The 19930-nt window shown below is 41.1% G+C and overlaps 1 protein-coding gene across 2 annotated transcripts in view; it reads left to right on the plus strand.

Moving 5' to 3' along the window:
• Window positions 1-6096: 6096 nt before the first annotated feature.
• Window positions 6097-19930, plus strand: part of PNISR (PNN interacting serine and arginine rich protein) — a 28149-nt gene continuing 14315 nt past the window's right edge. For both annotated transcript variants that reach the window (XM_082049324.1, XM_082049325.1), the window contains exons 1-2: window positions 6097-6235; window positions 18641-18759. In XM_082049324.1, the coding sequence (XP_081905450.1) occupies window positions 18672-18759 (88 nt within the window). In that variant the 5' untranslated portion in view covers window positions 6097-6235; window positions 18641-18671. The remainder of the gene's footprint in view (window positions 6236-18640; window positions 18760-19930) is intronic.

Consider the following 19930-nt stretch of genomic DNA (forward strand, 5'->3'; position numbering starts at 1 on the left):
TAAACTGCCACATTACTTGTATGTACTTGTGCAGGCACTAAGGACTGTTAGGCCACGCAACTGATGGTCATAACAGAGCTAGCCCCTGCTCACACAGGATTTCATTTTCCAAATAAAAACTTCTCTGTTTAGGTCAAACTTTGGCTATGCATTTTGGCCAAGACAATAATTTTTCCCTCCACGGATTAAAATTGTCTTAGTCTACCCAAAAGCAGTAAAACTCAGAACCATGCAGTCAACTTGAACCATCTGTATTCCAACTAAACACATTTTGACCTGAGTCTACACTATGAAAGAAAAAAAAAAATCACATTTAGACTAGAGTTGCTTAAAATATGTTAATTCTCTTTTACCTTCTTGTTTTCCCATACCCTGCATCCACCTAAACATACCTTCCACCTCTTTGTATACAGCTGATCAAAACTCAAAATTAGTTCTGAGCAAGAATCACAGCAAGTACCAACTTAAGTTACACTTCTGTGACACAGTCCTGTTAGGAGGCCACAGATGGAATGTATTTCATCCACCTTAAAGCAGACAGACTGACTACATGAAGTCTCAAATTCCTAGTTTTGCTGATTTCTGTAAACTTACTGAACTTAAGTACCTGTATTAGCCTCCTACTTTTTAGCCTAAAACTACCTCCCTAGTGTAGAAAACCAGGAGAGAAACAGAATGACGTTCTAAACCTGTATTTGCTTAGTTTTAGTGCTACTTTCAGGAAACTCTTGAGGTGGTCTTCGCCTCTCTTTAATTGGAGTTCACATGCTGTGTGGATTGCTGAAATCTTCCCAAGTAGACATACTGACTAGGATGCTATGAAAGATACTGGCATGATTATTTTCTCATTACAGCTAGGGAACATTTCCTTGCTATTGAGGTATTTTATAGAACATGGAGAGAAAATGGCATGGAAAAAAACTAACACCTTTATCAGAGGTAGCCATCACTGTTGTTCCTGGATCAGGCTTCCTGAATTGAAATAAAAAGCAGTGTTAGCAGCAACTCCAGTAAGTTCAGACTTGGGAACACATATGAAAATATAGAAGGAAATACGTCGTAAAACAGAGGGCAATAGGTGAAGTTATGGCTTTAGAATGAAGAATTGATGACTAACAAGAGAATGTCGTACACTATTTTAGATGCAAGTCATAGTGTGTCCTTCAGGATACAGGGTTCTGGGTCTTTTGTGGCAAAGGGCAAGTGATTGTACTTAAATATGCATACTGAAGATCTGTTATATTCATAGTAACTTATTAGGAATTGCAAGAGAAGGTCAGAGCATTCCAGGAAAATACATTTGCTAAAATGTCAAACATGATTCTAAAGGCTATTTGCAAAGTCTAGGAACCTATACTTTCCTGCAACTGCCAGGCACACATACACTATTGAAAAGCTATGTGATTTCAGAATTTAACTGAAGGGCTCTAAAGTTTATGACTCTGCTTAAAATGTCTTCTGTTACCAGACCAAAAATCTTTTCAGGCCTGTAGCAGCTACTCTTCACAGAGTTACGTCATACCTTTGTGGTCCCCCCCACCCCAAGAAAGAGCAGTAGCCTGCTGCTTCATGTGGAATAGCTTAGAAATGGGGTTCTCTTTTCTCAGGGGCGCTACTGTTTCTTCATCAGCCTCATCTGTTCTTCATGTTTTCAGGGACTCCATAAGCCTCTGTGTCAATGTCTTTCACTGATGCTTAACGGTTATATGTTTCCCAGTCCCATCATTTGCGTTCCATGAACTAGCAAAACTCTTATTAGAAGAGCTACTGTAACTATACTCTTGCCTCTCCCTACCACCACAGTGGCTCTACCTACAGATGGCAATACAGGTACCTGAGAAAAGCTGTGACTCTGGAGCAGCCCTCTGCTGCCTTTAAAATGGTAAGAAAGCAAGCAAAGTAAATAATTCCCTCAGCAAGTAAGCCTAAGTTATGAAAAGTACTTGATGTGTATATGGACAACTGGAACCCCCTAAAAAAGTGTCCCCAGAGCTGAGGCATCGACAGAGATGGCTCTATCAGCTAAGGAGTTAGACCAGACTATACAGTATTTCTCCTCAGAAAGAACTTTGTTATCTTTGGCTTTGTATACCATTTATGCTAAATATGGAAATAAGTGAGGGGGAGAAAAATTATTACACTGACCTGTTTACACCAATACATGTACAGACATCATGTTGGTATAACCCTACAAATACTTAGTGATGAATGAAAAACAAACCAACCCAAACCTTCCCTGCCCAAAGTGTATGCTCTATAATCATCTTTGATTAGAAAATGAAATCCATGCAGTCTGCCAAACCTTCCTGGCCTATTCCCATCTGCACCCTGTGTGTATCAATGAAGTGCCCTTGCTTATGGATTTCAAGTGGTAGCAGGTGAGAGTGGTTTATAAATTCATTAAAAGGCTGAAATGTCTTAACTTCACCATTTGTTTCTCCTTAGACTTCTTTTTTATACTAACACAAGCTGAATCAGAAAGAGACATGAAATTAACACATCTGCATTCTCAATTTAACCCATTATAATTTTTTTTTATTTGGACATATTAGTAACAAACTAAGACTTGGAAAGGAATAATTTATTGAGGAGAAACTTTCAGATGTATTGAAATGTGAAAAATAAAGCATTTGAATACAACTCTCATGTTAGCAAAAATTAGCAAATCCAATTTGAATTAAAAAGTAGTAGCATAGTTCACAAAAGAGCTTTACAGCAGCCATGATGAAACAAAAAATTATATTCCTCAGTTTTCATCAGCTGGAAACTTTATTTTTGCTGTGCCCTATGCACATTTATGCATTTTTACGAAGATCTATGTGTCTATGTGAGAGAGATGTTACTAATTTTCAGTAAAACCATTTCAGTCTAATTATTTTCACAGAATCATAGAATGGTTTGGGTTGGAAGGGACCTTAAAGATCACCTAGTTCCATTCCTCCCTGCCATGAGCAGGGACACCATCCACTGGACCAGGTTGCTCAGAGTCCCATACAATGTGGCCTTGGACAATTCCAGGGATGGGGCACCCACAGCTTCTCTGGACAGCCTGTTCCAGAGCCTCACCAACCTCACAGCAAAGAAGTGAATGGATTATTTTTTGCTTCTGTATCTATTTACTGTGCCTTAGGATGTCAATTTGCCAGCTGTTTTAGCTGTTTGTACGTCTCCTGTTGGTGTATAAATAAACTCCAGAAACAGAAGTGATTATTCAAAATTATTAAAAATCTTGTTTTTGTAAACTGAGATTATTAAATATATTTTCAGACAGAAGTCTGTTAGTGCAAGTCAAAATGCCTCCTTTGCACAACATAGAAAATAAAGTCCAAGTTAATTTATTTGTTATAATGAAATAATTGCAATGCATTGCAACTACTTGAAAACTACGTGGTGTAAATTCAATTTATATAAAGTTATAAACACTTCAGACTTCATTGATATTAGAAGCTATTTTTAATATCAAGAATGTTTCTTACATCTATTGCAGCTTCCAGTGTTTTTCTAGCACAGAATATTACGTAAAGGTTCAGTACTGCTTTTAAAAGATAACAGAAAAGCATTATTTTGCTGTATTTATTTTGCACTTATCTCGCTGCTGCACTAGATTAATTTTTTCGGTTTGAGCTGTGTAACTTGGGGATCATTACAGTAAACTTTTTAATGAAACCACCATGTCAATGGCAGCCATTCCCTATTTAGCCACTTCAGAGTTGTGATTCTACTGTCATTTATGCATGAGGATGGTCCCCAGCATGTTCATATGTGCTTGCAAAAGACAATCCAAGTAATCAAAAAAACCTTTGCTAAGTGTGGAATACTTGAGCAATATATCAAGCATGTTCAAGTTTCACCTTATTTTAATTCATTTACTCTTTTAATCTGTTTGAACTAGTTGTCTAACTCTTTACTCTGCAGGTATTTAAATAACAATATTTTAATAATTTTACTACAGTGCTGATGTATTGTGCACTTTGTTGATTTCTAATTCCAAATATTAATAAGGAAACAGGACCTTAAACACAAACTGTATTTAAAACCCCAATATAAGTCTGATCAGTTTCCCAGTCTATCCTAGGTGTCTTCACAAGCTTCTCAGAATAAAGCTGCTGTTTGTCTTCTTTTCATTTTGTCATTTAATCTATGCTACATATTATTTGACAAATGTATGAATAAAACATCCAACCATTTGGAAAACTATATTGTCTAAATATAAGCTGTAAGTTGTACAATTCAGTTCACAAAACTTTTTTTCCCAACTGAAGAGCGATTATTTTTTCCTTTCATCTTGTGTCCCAACTTCACCGAACTTGGAAGAGCTACCCAGAGATGAGTCCAGATCCTTGAGCACTAAAGCTACCTCACTTGTTTCCCCCTGCCCTACCATCTGTGACATAGGTCATAGATTGAAAGACAATTCGTTCCCTTTCCAGGAACAGAGTTTTGTAATTCTGTGATAAGACCAGGAGCAAGAGTGCTTCCCTCTCACATCCCCAGTTCCAGTAGCAGCTTAAAGGCTGCCCATTCAGAAGTACCACGCCAGGGTTCTAGCTGTGTGCCAGTTGACACTTAAAACTTCCAGAACACTTCTGACCATGGAAAGTGTTCTCAGTCCAGCCAGTCCTTGTGACACAAGACAGGAAAAGCCTAGAACACTTCAATTAACAGTAATATGTAGTGTAAGTGGCACCAACAAATCTCACAATGAAATCATTACAGGAAGTAAAGCACAATTTTTGAGGCTTTCAATCTTTTCTAATTTATCCAATGAGCAAATAGATTATGGATATTTTAAGCATTTACATCAGATGATGCTAAAGGAAGAAAAGGCAGTGATCACAGCAGCAAATAATGTGCTAGCTAATGAAAACCTCTTTTCCACAAAAAGCAATGCAACTACCGAGTCCTTGCCCACAGAATCAACCCTAATGTCGATACAAGAAGAGCTGCTTACCTAGGATGATCACAGAATCACAGAATGTTGGGGACTGGGAGGGACCTCGAAAGTTCATCTAGTCCAATCCCCCTGCTGGAGCAAGAACACCTGGATGAGGTTACACAGGAATGTGTCCAGGCGGGTTTGAATGTCTTCAGAGTAGGAGACTCCACAACCCCCCTGAGCAGCCTGTTGCAGTGCTCTGTCTCCCTCACTGTGAAGAAGTTTCTTCTCATATTTAAGTGGAACCTCCTGTGTTCCAGTTTGTAGCCATTGCCTCTTGTCCTATCATTGGTTGTCACCGAGAGGAGCCTGGCTCCATCCTCATGACACTCACCATTCACATATTTATAAATAGCTCCCTCAGCCTTTCTTTCTGATTTTGGTTTTAGCTTCATACATTAAAATACAATTATAGTTTCAAGGTAAATCTCATGATAACTTAAAAGTTAATTTGGATTTTCTGAATAAACTACTTAAAAGCATTGTCCTGCTCCACGAATACCCCAGATAGGCATACACTGACCTTAGAATGCCGACACCCTGCAGCTGTGCAACACGTAAGTTACTCACATATTTCAATGCAGCATCATTGCCCAGAGTCACATCCACTTAATGAAGCAGCTTTAAATACTTCTTCATGTAGACCCCACCCCGTGCGCTGCAACCTCTGACCATCTTCTCTGGCGAGCAGGTACCTGTGGAGGACACAGAGCCGACGAGCTGCCCGCGGGTTTCCTCACACTAACGTCTGAACCCCGGTCACTCCCCACTGCTCCCGGCCGCGGGACGAGGCCTCAGGGTGGACCCTGGGGCGCCCGACGCTGACGAGGTGATGTGTGCCGAGGGACAAGGCAATGTGGGCCGAGGGAGGGCCGGGACGGGCGGAATGCAGCCCCGGCGCCCCTGAGCGGCCGCGGCGTCCCTCCCCGGGCAGGGGGCGGCTGGCGGGAGCGCGGCCCCTCCTTCCTCCGCCGCCGCGGCTGCCATGGACAGCGGCAAGCGACAGGAACTGGGGTAGCTGCCCACAGTAAAGATGGCGGAGGCGCGGCGGTGCCCGCGGGCGGCCGCTTCCCGCCGAGGGAGGAGGGAAGGCACCGCCCACGAGCCCTTAGTAAAGATGGTGGAAAGAGGCGTTCGCGTGTTCCAGGCAAGGGTCAACACCGTGACGCGTTTTACTTCCGGGTGAGCACCAGTCGGCGCCATATTGTCTTGTTCGTGAAGACGAAGAGCGAAAGAGAGAGGAAAGCGGCCGCGGAGCGGTAGCAGCGGCGGCGCCCGCGGCGGGAGGCGGGGGAGAGTGTAAGTAGCGGGGCAGGCTGCGCTCGCCAGCGCTCCCGGGAGGCCGGCGGGTGTCGAGCTGACCCGATCTTCCCCTTCGCTCCTCCTCCTCCTCCCCCAGCCGAGCCGGGAGGCGTTGGTTGGCGCCGCGGGGCAGCTCCTCGCGGGGCCTGAGGAGCCGGCGGCGCCGCGCTACCCGGAGCGCAACCCGCCAACCTGCAGGAGAAGGGAAGACTCGAGTTCCTCGCCCTTCCCCCCTCCCCCTTGCCGGTTGGGCCGCTGCGCATGCGCGGCGGGGGCGCGGGGGACGAGGGGCGGCCGGCGGCGGGGGGCTCTGGGGGCCCCGTCCCGCACAGCGCGCATGCGTCGCCGCCGCTCTGGGGGGTCCCCGGTGGCCGGCGCGGACGGGTCCCGTTACCCGCCAGTGCGCATGTCCCGGGGCCGCGCGGGGGGCGCGGGGCCGCCCGGCGCCGCCTTCGCCGGGGGTGAAGCCGCCGTGGGTGGTGTTGGCCCCCGGGATGATCGGGGCTGCCGGCGGGGACAGCGCGCAGTGGGACTGGACGTGCGAAGGAACGCGGCTCCCTGCTGGCAAAGCAACGCCCCTCGGGGCGCGCGGGAGAATATCGACTCATGTCGCCGGTCACCTCGGTAGGAAACAACACGTGCACCAGGATTTGGTAGCAGACTGTCAGCAGCCTGTGGCTCCTGCAGATAAAATGCCTTCATGAAATATTTCTGCTCTTCCGTGGGTTTCGTGGCCATTCTCATGGGTTCGTTCCAGTGGAGGGCTCCAGAGAACTAAAATTAACAATACCATCACACACAGCAATATTTGTAAGATTCCTGAGCCTGGTTCAGTAGTTTGGCAAATGCAGGATGTTTCTAAATCAATCCTTACACAAAACACAGGTTTGCAAGCCTTTTTGTATTAAACACTTACTCGTGTAGATTTTCAGTGCTTTTTTTGACAATCCCACAAAGTTCACTGTTGAATTACACTTGGATGAGATGTGCTAGGCTTTACACTTAAGAATGTGGCCACAGAAATGGTCAGAGTACTGGAACACCTCTCCTCTGTAGAAAGGCTGAGAGTTGGGGTTGTTCAGCCTGGAGAAGGCCCCAGGGAGACCTTACTGCAGCATTTCACCAGTTAAAGGTACCTTATAAGAAAGATGGAGAGAGACTTGTTACCAGAAACTACAGTAACAGGACAAGGGGCAACGATTTTCAACTGAAGGAGGGTAGATTTAGACTGGACATACAGAAAATGTCTTTTACAATGAGGGTGGTGACAAACTGGAACAGGTTTCCCAGAGAAGTTGTGGATGCCCCATCATTGGAGGTATTCAGGACCAGGCTGGATGGGGCTCTGAGCAACCTGATCTGGTTGAATATGTCTCTGCTCGTGGCAGATTGTCTTTGAAGGTCCCCTCCAACCCAAACCACTGGATGGTTCTGTGATGTCCTGCCATAGTTGAAACTTACCAAGTTTCTGAAAAAAATTACTACACAGACCATTCAGCCATGTTAGTTGTTGTTCATGTCTTCTCTTACAGTCATGCCTGTAAATGTTTGTATGCAAATAATGTTTATTGAAAGGTGTAGAATACAGGGAGCAAGGGATGCTCTAAAGGATTTGTTTTAAAGCAAAGGGTCAGCCACCTTTTAAAGATGAGGAATGGTAGTCTTCAAAGCATAAGACCCGTCTACCAGCAGACAATATTCAAGCATCATTTTACAAAGACAGGTTTAAAAATGACAGTCCAGTCCAGCTGAATAGCTGTATTGTGTGTAGGAGTAAGAAACCCCTTTCAGATTCTGGAGTCAGGCTGCCCTGAGAGATGGTGCCTCTCACGGAGGTGTCAGATGCTGCGACTCCGCCTGACTGTAGAACACACGGGGAGCTAGGAGCTTCGGCTTTGTCCAGGGACAAGTCACTAGCATTACTGACAGTGACAGTCAGTGACAAATCAGAAGACAAGCTACTGATTTTTAATTTGTCCGGGGTAGCAACAAACCATGTGTCATCTCTGCTATTATGCCATTGTGAGACTTTCTGTATTGTCTTTTGTCATGTGTGACATGGAAGCTCCTACTCTGACAGAGTGGCTTCTCCACTTTTGGGCTCAGAGGTATTGCAGGGCTGAAGAGTCCACAAATTTAGCACAATTCCACAATTTTTTAGTGGACAACTCACCATATAACCTGTAGTGGAACAAAGGAGTCCTAATCATGTTTGATTTTCAGTTAGGTGCAGCATTATGCAAAGATATTATGGAGACAGGAGCGTCTGGTCTCCCTTCTTTTTATGACTGAGGTACATCATGATTGTGTGTCTGCCTTTGGCAACAAATAATACCGTGGGTAGGTTTTATTAAACATTCTCACTTTAATCACTAGCTGATCTCTTTTCATTAAGTGATAAATGTATTTATCATTGAGGGTAATATCTGCTCATGACCAGTGAGGAATAGTTGTTTGGTTATTTAGTTATTGATGCTATTCATTTTTTGTATGGAGCATGTTCATTAAGGAGGAGGTTGCAGATGGACAGTTCACTTGAGAAAAAAATCAATGCTGTGTTACATGGCTAATTGAAAATGTAGCATCGGGTGTTCTAGTGGAACAATATGGGCAAAAAATAATCAGATCAGACTTTTTTTTGCCAAACCCAATAAACTTTTTACTAAAACTACTTAGGTTACTATGATATTTCTGTGATAGTAAATGTTTTAGCAGTGGTTTCGGTGCTTTATGGTAATCAAAGCATGTATTTGTCCTTATGTTTTAAAAATATATAAAAAAAAGTAAATGATACCTGCTGTTGCCAGTGTCTGGGTTTTGTTTGTTTTATTTTGTTTTAAAAAAAGGGTTGGCTTCAGCTTGGTGAATATGTGGAGATAGGTTTAAAATAACAGACCTTGGAAGCTAGACTGCTTGAATGAGTCACTGAAGAAGTTTTCATAGTGCTTTAATTTTTTTTCAGTTTGGCCTTTGTTCAGCCTACTTCATCTTGGTAGCACTGTAGATATTAGTCAGACATGCTGGCGTGTGAACTAGCTTTTGGAAAACTTTGCACACACTGAACAAGCTGTTTTCTTCAATTCTTTTTGTGGTTCTGTATTTTGGATCTTGGTTACATACTTGGAAGCCCTTTGTTCTTCAATCTGAGCAAGAATAGTTCTGATGTTAAAAAATGGAGTGAAGTAACTGAAGTTGACTTCCAGCATTCCAGTGATACACAACCATAAATGACCTGGAAGAATTTTACACATTTTTTGATGGAACTTCTTGCTAACAGATCCCAGCAGGCACTTTGGTGTAGCTTCTGGTTCTCAGGAAGAGAAAAGATGCATAGTATCTGGGTATTAAATACCTGCAACAACTTATGGTGATGCTCTAGGTGATGTAGAGAAGTCTTTGGCCAACTAAAAGTGGGATGGGTGAAAAAGAGTAGTAGTCAATATAGTTATTTTAACTGTTTTTTCTGCTCTATCGCAAACTTAACTCATCCCATAAATGCTTCATTTTCTAATCAGCAACTGAGTATTATATAGTAGTAAATATTAGTTTTCCCAAGTGAAATGGAAGCTGGTATGTTTTTGTCTGAGTGATGGGTCTATGTTTGTTCTGGCTCTGGGTGAATGTGTGTCTGTGCCCCTTTTGTAGTAACTCTTAGAGTTCATTCCTACATGGGTGCATAGGGCGCAGTACTTTTTCATATTCCCACATCTTTTTAGCTGTGGAGATGTTCTGACTTACCTAGGTCTCCCACATTAAGACCACCAGCTGATGATTCCAGTGGTGCCCTTTCTGCATTAGATTTTGGTAGAGGGGCTCCTCTGGGTGTGTAAGGCCATTTTTCCTTTGCATCTCTCTTTTTAGTCACACCTATTGTATACAGATTCTTCCAGTATAGTATTCTTTATTCCAGTGACACCAGTCATGGAAGAAGTGCTCAGTTTGTTTCCTTCTAGTTTGGAGTACATTGAGATAGATATTATTGGAGTTTATACAGTGTCTGTCCTTTATTGACTTTGGGCTCCAGCATGGTTGGATGTCAGTAATACCATGGATGAACTGCTTTGTGTAATTACTTGGGAGAAACACATGAAGTGTTTGGGTTGTATCCCTAGAGTATTTATGCACTAGTTCTTCTGTCCTCATGAGTGATGTCTATACTATCATGACCCTGATAAAGCAATAGCATAGTGGGAAGAAGGTGGGGGGGAAACAGGTCTCAAGCAACACTATTCAGCTTGAAATCTTTGTGACATCAGTCTGATTCCTGTCTTTCTACTAACTGCTTTGCTCCAGGTGTTGTAAATGTGTGGTTAGATGTATCCTGTTTGCACCTCAACGGTTCCACAAAATTCATCATGGAAATTCACCATAAACCTTCAGTCACTGTGCTAAAACTTCACAGAGTCAATACCAACTACCTTGAATGAAAGGAAGAGACCTTACATTAGAATAAGGCATTCACACAAAAGATAAGAAATCAGGCTGCTGATTTCAAGGACCTTATCTTCTGAAACATCTCCATTTTCCTTTATGTCTGTCTCCAGAGCCTAAGCCTGTATGGGAGAGAGCAGCTCTGCCCACAGAGTGTGTGGTGCTTTTGACATCCTTCTCAAAGTGTGACATGGATGGCTCCCTGCAGCCCTGGAATTCCACAAAGAGCATCGGAGACTGATGTACCTTTGCTGTGTGTGTGTTGTTTTGAGCTTATGCCAAAAGATAGCCTGACTAATGGCACTGATTATTTGTTTCAAAACCACTGCTCACAGTTTATTACAAACCAGGACTTCTATCGCTTGGGCTTCTTCCCTTCAGCTGCTGTGTAGACCTAATGATAGGAAAAAATTCCTGGCTGTAATGGCAGGTTATCTTAGAGGAGATGGAACATCTGTTTTACCTAGATATCTGACCTGTGAATGGAATATCAAAAAGAGTGTGTTGTCTTTAAACCTTGGAGTCCAAAGATTACCTGTGTAGGTGGTCTCAAAGTATGCATGATGGCCTACGGTTTCAGCTTTTTTGTTTATTTAGATAATGGATGCTTCTTTGCTGAAATGCAATGCCTCTTTGGAAGGCCTGCAAGACAGGATCTTTAGTCACCAGAAGAACTTATGCAGCTGTGTATTAGAGCTCAGATTGCAAGTAAAACTTGTCAGGCCATCTCATGTCACATATGGACCTGTCATTCAGGGATGATAACTAACATTATCAGAAAGGTGATGCAACAGCCTCTCTGCTGCATCAGAAAGCACTTGGTTATTGACTCAGGTTTTGTAGGTTCTAGAATCATCTGTCATTAGTTGACCTGTCTATAGGCTTGAATAAACCAGACTGCCAGATTGTGTCCTGAAGGTCTGGTCAAGTGATACTGATGTCTAATGCAGGAGTTCCTAACCTTGATCTCTTCAGCTTATGACACAGCAGAAGGTGTGTGCTACTTTTCTCCAGGGGACAGCCTGAAGTAATCTTGCTGCTATTTAATTTAATCTCCCAAAGAATAATTGTTTTTCATTGAATTTAGTGGGACAAGCCATTTAAAATCTCCAGAGCTCTTCTGCAGAAGCTGTTTATGTGCAAGATGTTCTGCATAGTTCACATGCTGTGTAGTGTTCATATTGGGGTGAAGCATATTGTCACAGTGACAGGAGGTTCTTGAAGCAAGAGTGAGTCTGCTAGATGTACTCACCTGGCCAGCTAGGTATGATTAGTTATCTTCCTGATGCTTTTCTGGAACTGACCTAACTTGTAAGTCTTTGTGCTTATTGTCTTGGACTGTCTGCATGAATTGGAGCAATTCAGATTATCCATTAGCTATATTAAATTCTATTTAGAGGCTGATCTTGCTTATTTTCCCAGGGGAGATTTCTTGATGTTTTTCAGTTCTGATGCAGCCAGTGTCATGAGACGTGTAAGGAAAAGAGCATCTTCAGGATGACACGTGGGCTTTGTCTTTTGACATTTGCAGGACTGAACCTCACTCCCTAAGACCGTTCCTCCATGTTGTCGAGAGGTCTGAGCGTAGTTACCTCTGCACAAGTGTTGTTGAACTGGATAATGGATTTTATGAGCTTACACTGTGAAACTGCCAAGGCAGAGTTGTCCAACGAATCTGAGCTGAGTCCATTAGAGTTCAAGTTGTGTGGGTGGCCTTGTCTAAAAAATGGACTCATCTTTGACAGCAGTGTGAAACTAACTATGGGGACCTTCATCAAGCACTGCGTCATCAGGAAATTGTGAGGAAACCATGCTCTACTTGACAGGGTGGCATTCCTGTCAGTGTGCAAGTCTGTAATTTGCTTCAAGGTAACTAAGCTGTGTTTTGTGGGGAGTGCTGGGGGGACTCTCCTAGAGTTAAAGGTGAGCATGTGAATTATCACTCAGACTCTGGTTACTGGTAAGCAGCTTCTAATTGTAAACTTTTCATTGTGTGTGTTGTGTCTGGACGGATGATACAACTGTATCAGAAAATATCTTATTTTGCAGACAAATAGGAAGGTTAAAGGAGATAAACTGTTCTTTTAGGAAAAAAGGTAACATCGAGGTATAATCTGTAGCTGAGATGTACATTGCAATTGAGGAGAGGAGTGGAAAGGTGCCTTTTAAAATATCTCTTCTTTCTGTATCTTGAACTAGCTTTTTGTTGGGTAAATTACTAAAGTATAGTAGAGAGTTGGACACCAGCTTTATTTTTTTCTGGGTGCTGTTGGCTCTCAGAGGCTGCTATTTGCTGAGGATCAAGGTAAGTCCTGTCTATGCCACAATGTCAGCTTTCATCGCCAGCATAGGAGCTTTCACCAGCAATCCTCTCAAAGATGGCATGTTTTAATACCAATAATTTGCTATAATAAAACTTCATCAGATTGTGCCTTTGAATGAAGTTCCCATAGGCCCAGCCTTTGATTAGGAATCCCTCCCCCTTTTTTTTTAAACATATGACAGAACAAGTTTCAGAACATGTCTACTCTTAAGAACTCTAGTAAAATTTTAAGATACCACATTAACTTTTCCTAATGTTAAGTACATGTAACTTAAATGTGAATTGATGGGTTGCTTTTCCCCATGTGATCGTGTTTCTGTGTTAAAAAACCCCATATAATTATGAATCGGCTCTGTTTCTTCGTTGGTAAACAGATATTCAATAGATTTGGATTCCTGTTTTGCGATCTGGCATCAGGGAATGTATCCTGGTTTCGACTGAGATAGAGCTAATTTTGTTCCTAGTAGTTGGTATAGTGCTGTGTTTTGGATTTAGTTTGAGAAGAATGTTGGTAATGCACTCAGGTTTTGTTTGTTGCTAAGCAATGTTTATACCAAGTTAAGGACTTTGGGTAAGGAGGCTGGAGATGCATAAGAAGCTGGGAGGGGGCACAGCCAGGACAGCTGACCCCAACTGAGCAAAGGAATGTTCCAGATATTCCATACTGTATGATGTCATGCTTAGTACACAAACTAGGGAAAGGTTAGCCGGGTAGGTGCTGCTCAGGAACTGTCTGGATATTAGTCGATGAGAGGTGAGCAGTTGCATTGTGCATCACTTCTTTTATATATTTTATTAGTAGTAGTAGTATTAGTAGTATTTTCCCTTGCTGTCCTATTAAACTGTCTTAACCTTTGAGGTTTACCTTTTTTTTTTCCTGATTCTGTGCCCCATCACACTGTGAGGAAGTGAGCAAGCAGCTGTGTGAGGTGTTTAGCCACCTGCCAGGTTAAACCATAACACCAATAAACATTCTTTTGTTCATTTGTGTTGGCCAGAGAGAGCAAGCAGAAAGGCTATATCCAATAGAACAGCTAAGTAAAAGAACCTTAACATCATAAGGGAGGGCAGTATCTGCCTTTTCCTTTGCAAGTAGGTACCTGTAAAACGGGTCCATTCTTTGAACCTGTTTCCTTTGCATACGCTGGAGACATTGGAACCACAGTGTCTTAATGACTTCTTGGTTGATATACCTCTCTGTTAGTAAGCAAGTGTTTTGCTAATGTTTGAATTCAGTAGATTTTAGCCAGTGTTCACCCTTTCCCCCCTGCTCAGTGGAAAATAAAGCTTGTTTCTCTGCAATTTGGATGCTCTGCTCTGTATTTGGCCCTGTGTCACTAGTGGGAAGTGGGCTCAGAGCTGTCTGTTCTGTTACGTGAAGCCTCTTTCAGACGATGCTGATTTGGGAACCTTAGAAGAAATCGAAACTCTTTTATAATTACTGTGGCAGCATCCTAATTTAGTTTTGGCAATGCAGATTTTAATTGGATGGGAGGGGACTTTGATTCTCTTTTCTCCATTGTTGCTCCTTGATGTGTCCCAGGAAGATGTTTGCTTCTTGTCACACACAATTGTACAAGAGATTTCAGCTGTTTCAAGCCTTTATGTTACAGATTTGGTGAGGGAGAGGCATTGTTTGTTGGTTTGGGGTTTTTTGCTTTTTTTCCCTCTGTATTGGGGATTAATCCTTTGCAGTACTTTTAAAATTACTGAGAATAGGCTACATTTTCTTTGCTGTGTTTTGTGAGTTCTTTTAGAAGTAGTTTGTGCCCTTTCCAGTATTATGGCACTAAGGTTCAAAAGTGTTATTTTTATAACTCTCACATCTGGTTTGTTCATTATGGTAAGACCTGTGTCGATCTGTTTTTATTTTTGACATCTTTAAAATAGCATCACTTGCAAAGGAAAACGTCAGTGATGTCTGATGGGACAATATTGAGCTTCTGTTGACAAGTTCTTATTATACTCAGTAAAGTTTCATAAGCAGTATACAAAGGTACATTACTTTTACATAATAGTAACATCAAATAGCCAACGTGCACATAATTTAATAGATGTGGATGTATATGAGATTTATTAGTTATCTTTTAGATAGAGCAAAAAAGCAAGGAAATCTGTTTCTCAGAAAGTGATGGTGTCCTGCTGTTTCAGGTCACCATATAGACGGAGGCCTTAGAAAAAAACCTCTTCTGTTCACTGGCTTTGAATAGTGCATATTAAAATACATCATTTAGTTTTCAATACTAAAAATATTTGAATACATGTGGTCTTCTCTTTTAGCCAGTATATCTTAAGGTTAGTTTTATAAACATTACAAGAGGGTGATTTTGTCCCTTTCTTATCCAGTTCCTGTTTCTGTCCAAAAAATAGCATGATGATGAAGATGAAATACATTTGAAATAGTTTAGGCCAGTTTTCACTTGATATTTGAAAAAGGGCTTTTTGTGTGTACATATACAGATGCATAAGAAAGTGATATAATTGCTGAAGTATTTGTGTAGTACATATTTCTGATTCATAAATAAAGTTTTTACACTAGATTTGGTAATGAATCCGTGTACTTGAAAGCCAGCATGTTTGGTAGTTGCCAATGTAAGAAAAATCAGCATTTCTTCAGGAAAATAGTGAAAGTACAAATGCAGTACAGAATTAAAAGCTTTAAAATACAGTTCACAAACTAAAATTAGCAGTTTCAAATGGCAATGATATTAAAGCAGTCTGCTCTGGATGGCATAAATGGAATTAACCAAATGTTGAAGTTCTTCAAGGTTTTACCCAGTTGTTGCTGTCTTGTCATACTGTTGTGCATCAGAATAGAAATTGGCTCCATGTCTTCATCTCTTGCTTTGCAGTTCCCCACCTATTTCTCTTCCCAAAACAGTGATAATAGGGTGAAATAATCTCTCTGAGGAAAGCTGAAGACTCTAGGCCATATTATATTGCAGAGTGATGGAGAAGCAGCTATGTAAGCTCACAAAGCCCAACTGGGGTTTTTCCTCTGGCCCCGAAGCCAGCTGGCACTGAATGAGAGGCTCTGACCTTCCAAACCAGAACAGACACATCCCAGCTGCCCACTGGGTCCCAGGTCAGTGCTGACATGTGAAACATGTCTGAGAGCAGCCAGAGGAGTGCAGGTTATCTCCCCCTGTCCCCACCCCCTGCCAAAAAAAACCAAAACCAAAACAAACAAACAAACAAAAGAATTAATTTATTTTAACACCTTGTAAAATAGTAAGATAGTCACTGTCTTGGGGGCAGGTTATACAGAGGAGATTTGGAATAATTTGTTATCTTAGATCTCCTTACATTCCAAACTAATGCTTCAGTTTGTCAGTAGAGAGAGAAACAAGACAGAAAGGGTAGAATACTAAGCATCCTTTTCAGTGCAGAATCCATGAGAACCAGATATCTCGTAAGTGTTTTAACAGGTACAAAAGTTTATTACAAGCTAACTGCATTAGCTGGAGCTTGTAAAATAAATCCTGAGTGTCCAGGATTTTAAGACAGAGATAGGCAGTTGAATAAAAATAAATCTCACCCGATCCAATCAAGTGAAGTCTGTGTTTAGAAGGTTCCAGTTCAGGTGAATTTGTGGAGGTGCTCTTAATATTGCTGCACTTCCATAATTTCTTTAACTGTTTGAAAAAATGTTTTTTTTTTTTGACATTCAGGCTTTCAGTTGTATGCAGACCTACCTCGTAATTATTGGTTGAAAAATATAATTTTCTAAATCTTTTGCTGAGTTTATTTTAGTGAAATTTCACAGGTAAAACAAACAAACAAAAACCACCACCAACAACAACAAAAAAACCCAACAAAAATACCACGAAAGAAGAACACTGTCTTCATCTACTAAAAGTTTGAATATCATAAAGAAAAGTTAAAAAAATACAAACAAACAAAAAACCCAACCAAACAAAAAATAACCCCACCAACTTAATTTGCATGAAAAGATTTTGAAAGTAGAAAAGTAGGTTTTGCCCAGTACTCCCACCCGGTTCCCAAAGTTGATCTGGTCTTGTTTAAAGCCCCCGAAGATGCATTTGCAACTGAATTTTTCTGAGCCACGCATACCTGATTTTGCACTGGCTTGAATGTAAGCAGTCTCAAACTAAAGGTGATCTACTGTTTTTCAGATTAAAAGTAAAATTTGACAATGTAAAATATGAGCTTACATTCACCTCTGCATGACCCGACACCCCATGATGTTACGTACAGCTTTTTTTTGCTGTGCATTCTTGTAGCGTGATGCTCTCTTCCCATGCAGTCACGCAATTATTTGCAGGAATGTGTAAGCACGAGATTCCTTTGCAGGCGGGATCTGCTCTAATTGCTCTGCTTGTGTCCGCCGAACGCCGGCTCTGCTCTGTTCTGTCCGCGGGGCTGGGGTGATGTTCCCATCCAGCCACTCCAGGGGCTGCTCTGAGCCAGTGTCCTCTGGAGCGAACTGGCTGTTTTCATCTGTTCTATGCTGCGCTCGGCTGCGAGCATCGTCTAGGTCTTGTGTGCTGCTCCTCTGCCCTTAAGGAATGAATTTTTCGCTGTTTAAGTTTGGAGTGTTCGAATCAGCCTACAGGGTTGGTAGTTTTTACAGCATGAAATCAGGGGATTTGTGTTGAGCAGTGTGAGGATATATTGATTGAGAGTAGAAAGCCTGTTAAGGAGTTGTTTAACAGAGGGGGATCACACTCGGTGTAGTCTTACCTTTACCTGTATTTGGGAACAGTTGTTGGAGTGAAGTGTTCCCAAAACTGCCCAGGCTTTGTCTTCAGAAAAACAGTTTGGAGCAGTGTGGGTGGCTGCTCTCTGGTCCTCCTTGTGTAGCAGGATGGCTGGACACCAGAGATACAAATGTGTGGAAGGAACTGGTGTGCCGTTATAGATATACCTACCTGGCAGACTGCTGAGCCTCATCAAAGTCCTGTAAAGCTCGTCCTGGAGCTTCACTTACAGCAGGGTGTGGAGCTCCCTTCAGGTCCAAGGACTGCTGCTGCCAGCTCACTGAGGAAGTGCAACACTGCACCAAAAATGTTTCTGGTGATTTTAAAGGAATGTGTTGTAAATGAACAATTAAACAGTGATTATTTATTTTTTTTTTCTTTCTCAGATTTGAAGGCATATATTATTTAGAAATTATAACGAGCCTGTACAATGCATAAAATACATATGGGGCACCATCTTGTATCTGTGCAGTTCTCCAGCACAATTGTTAATGATGTGTTTTGCCATTCGGTGACTTTCCTTTGTCTCGCTTAACAGCCTTGTTTGACACTTGTGTAGAAAAATACACATCTTTTCTGTAAGAAACAGGCAAGGATATCATTTAAGTAATGTCTTATATTTTGACTTTTTTAAATTGCATTTACTGTCAGATGAGTTTTTGTCTTACAAACTTGTTATATCTCTCCTTGAACATCACTTTGTAGTTAATTTATTTTGAACAATACAGAGCCTACTAGTCTTCTGAAATCTTACAGTAATGTTTTCAGATATTACTCTAAAGGATGAACGGTTTCCTCCAGCTTAAAATATTAAGCCAGCATTGCTTCAGCTTGCTTTGCAAGGCTTAACTATATCTGCACTTATGTAAGTTTCAGTTATGTGATATTTCATGGGCATCTGTTTAAACATACAACTATTATTTTTAGTTGAAATATAGACTGTATAAAGACTTAAAAGATGTGGGATCAAGGTGGACAACCTTGGCAGCAATGGCCTTTGAACCAACAGCAGTGGATGCAGTCATTTCAACACCAGCAAGATCCAAGTAAGTATATAGAAAGCTTTGTGGATTGTTTTTATTCTGTTGTCATTTGAATTTTTAATATTTGTTACAGAGCATGACAGATATTTGCTTTTTTTGTAGCTGCTATCAAGATAATACATTTATGATGTTCCTCAAATGTTTTGACATAGTTAATATTTAATATGCAAAATAAAGACAAGCAACCTGAGTTATCCTGGAGAAATTATCAACTTTATGCCAGTCATATAGATCAACATTTAGACCTCATGTAGTTTTTACAGAATCTGTATCCCTGTCAGTTCTTTAGCCAGGCTGAATCTTTTATTTGAGCAAATATCTGTGGCAGATGTATACACAGAAAACTTCTCACTTTAAGATCAATATTTGTTTTAGATTACAGAAGTGATAACCATGATCTCTTGTTTGGATTTTTTCCCTCACGGAAAACAAACACTGCCCCCCCTCAATAAAAAAAATAATAAAAAAAAAAAAACAACCAACAACAAAAACTAACAAGCCAAACCCAACCAAAACAAGCCAAACAAAACAAACAAGCAAAACCAGACACACATAAACAAACCTCAAAACAAGCACCCGTTTTTTAACAATAAAATGTAATTTACCTTAAATTGAGAGTGAAGTGACAACAATTCAAAGTATCAAGAGAAATATAGAAAAGGATTAAGAGAATGGAGGACTACATTTGATACTCAGGCAGGGTGATCAGGCCCACTGGTTTTACACTGCTTTCTGTCACTTCAATCTCTGTAACTTCACTAGGGGGATTTCCTGAATTGCCAGTGAGCAGAAGACTTACTAGTGTCCTCATCTGAGAGTGCCATTTACTTGCTTACTGATGGGAGTGGTAGGAAAAAAAAAAAAAAAAAAAGAGGGGAGAGAACTGTAACATAACATTCCAGAAATCGGGAGTTATGCAAAGAGTATACATTACAAGATGTAGTTTTCCAGTGATATCTCTTTATTACACTTGAATCATCAGGAATTTAGAATTTGAAGCTAGATATATTTCTTTCTTATATCAAAGTAAGTTCACTTATGAAAAAAGTGTATTACTACCACCCATTCAGTGCTAATGTGAACCTAAAATAATCTGCTTTATGGTGTTTTGAACATATGCAGAGAAACTACTTCAGCAAGTATATACACTTTGACATTTGCTTTCAATTTGTTT

The sequence above is a fragment of the Streptopelia decaocto genome (assembly GCF_964273445.1).
Source record: "Streptopelia decaocto genome assembly, chromosome: 3".
Lineage (NCBI taxonomy): Eukaryota > Metazoa > Chordata > Aves > Columbiformes > Columbidae > Streptopelia > Streptopelia decaocto.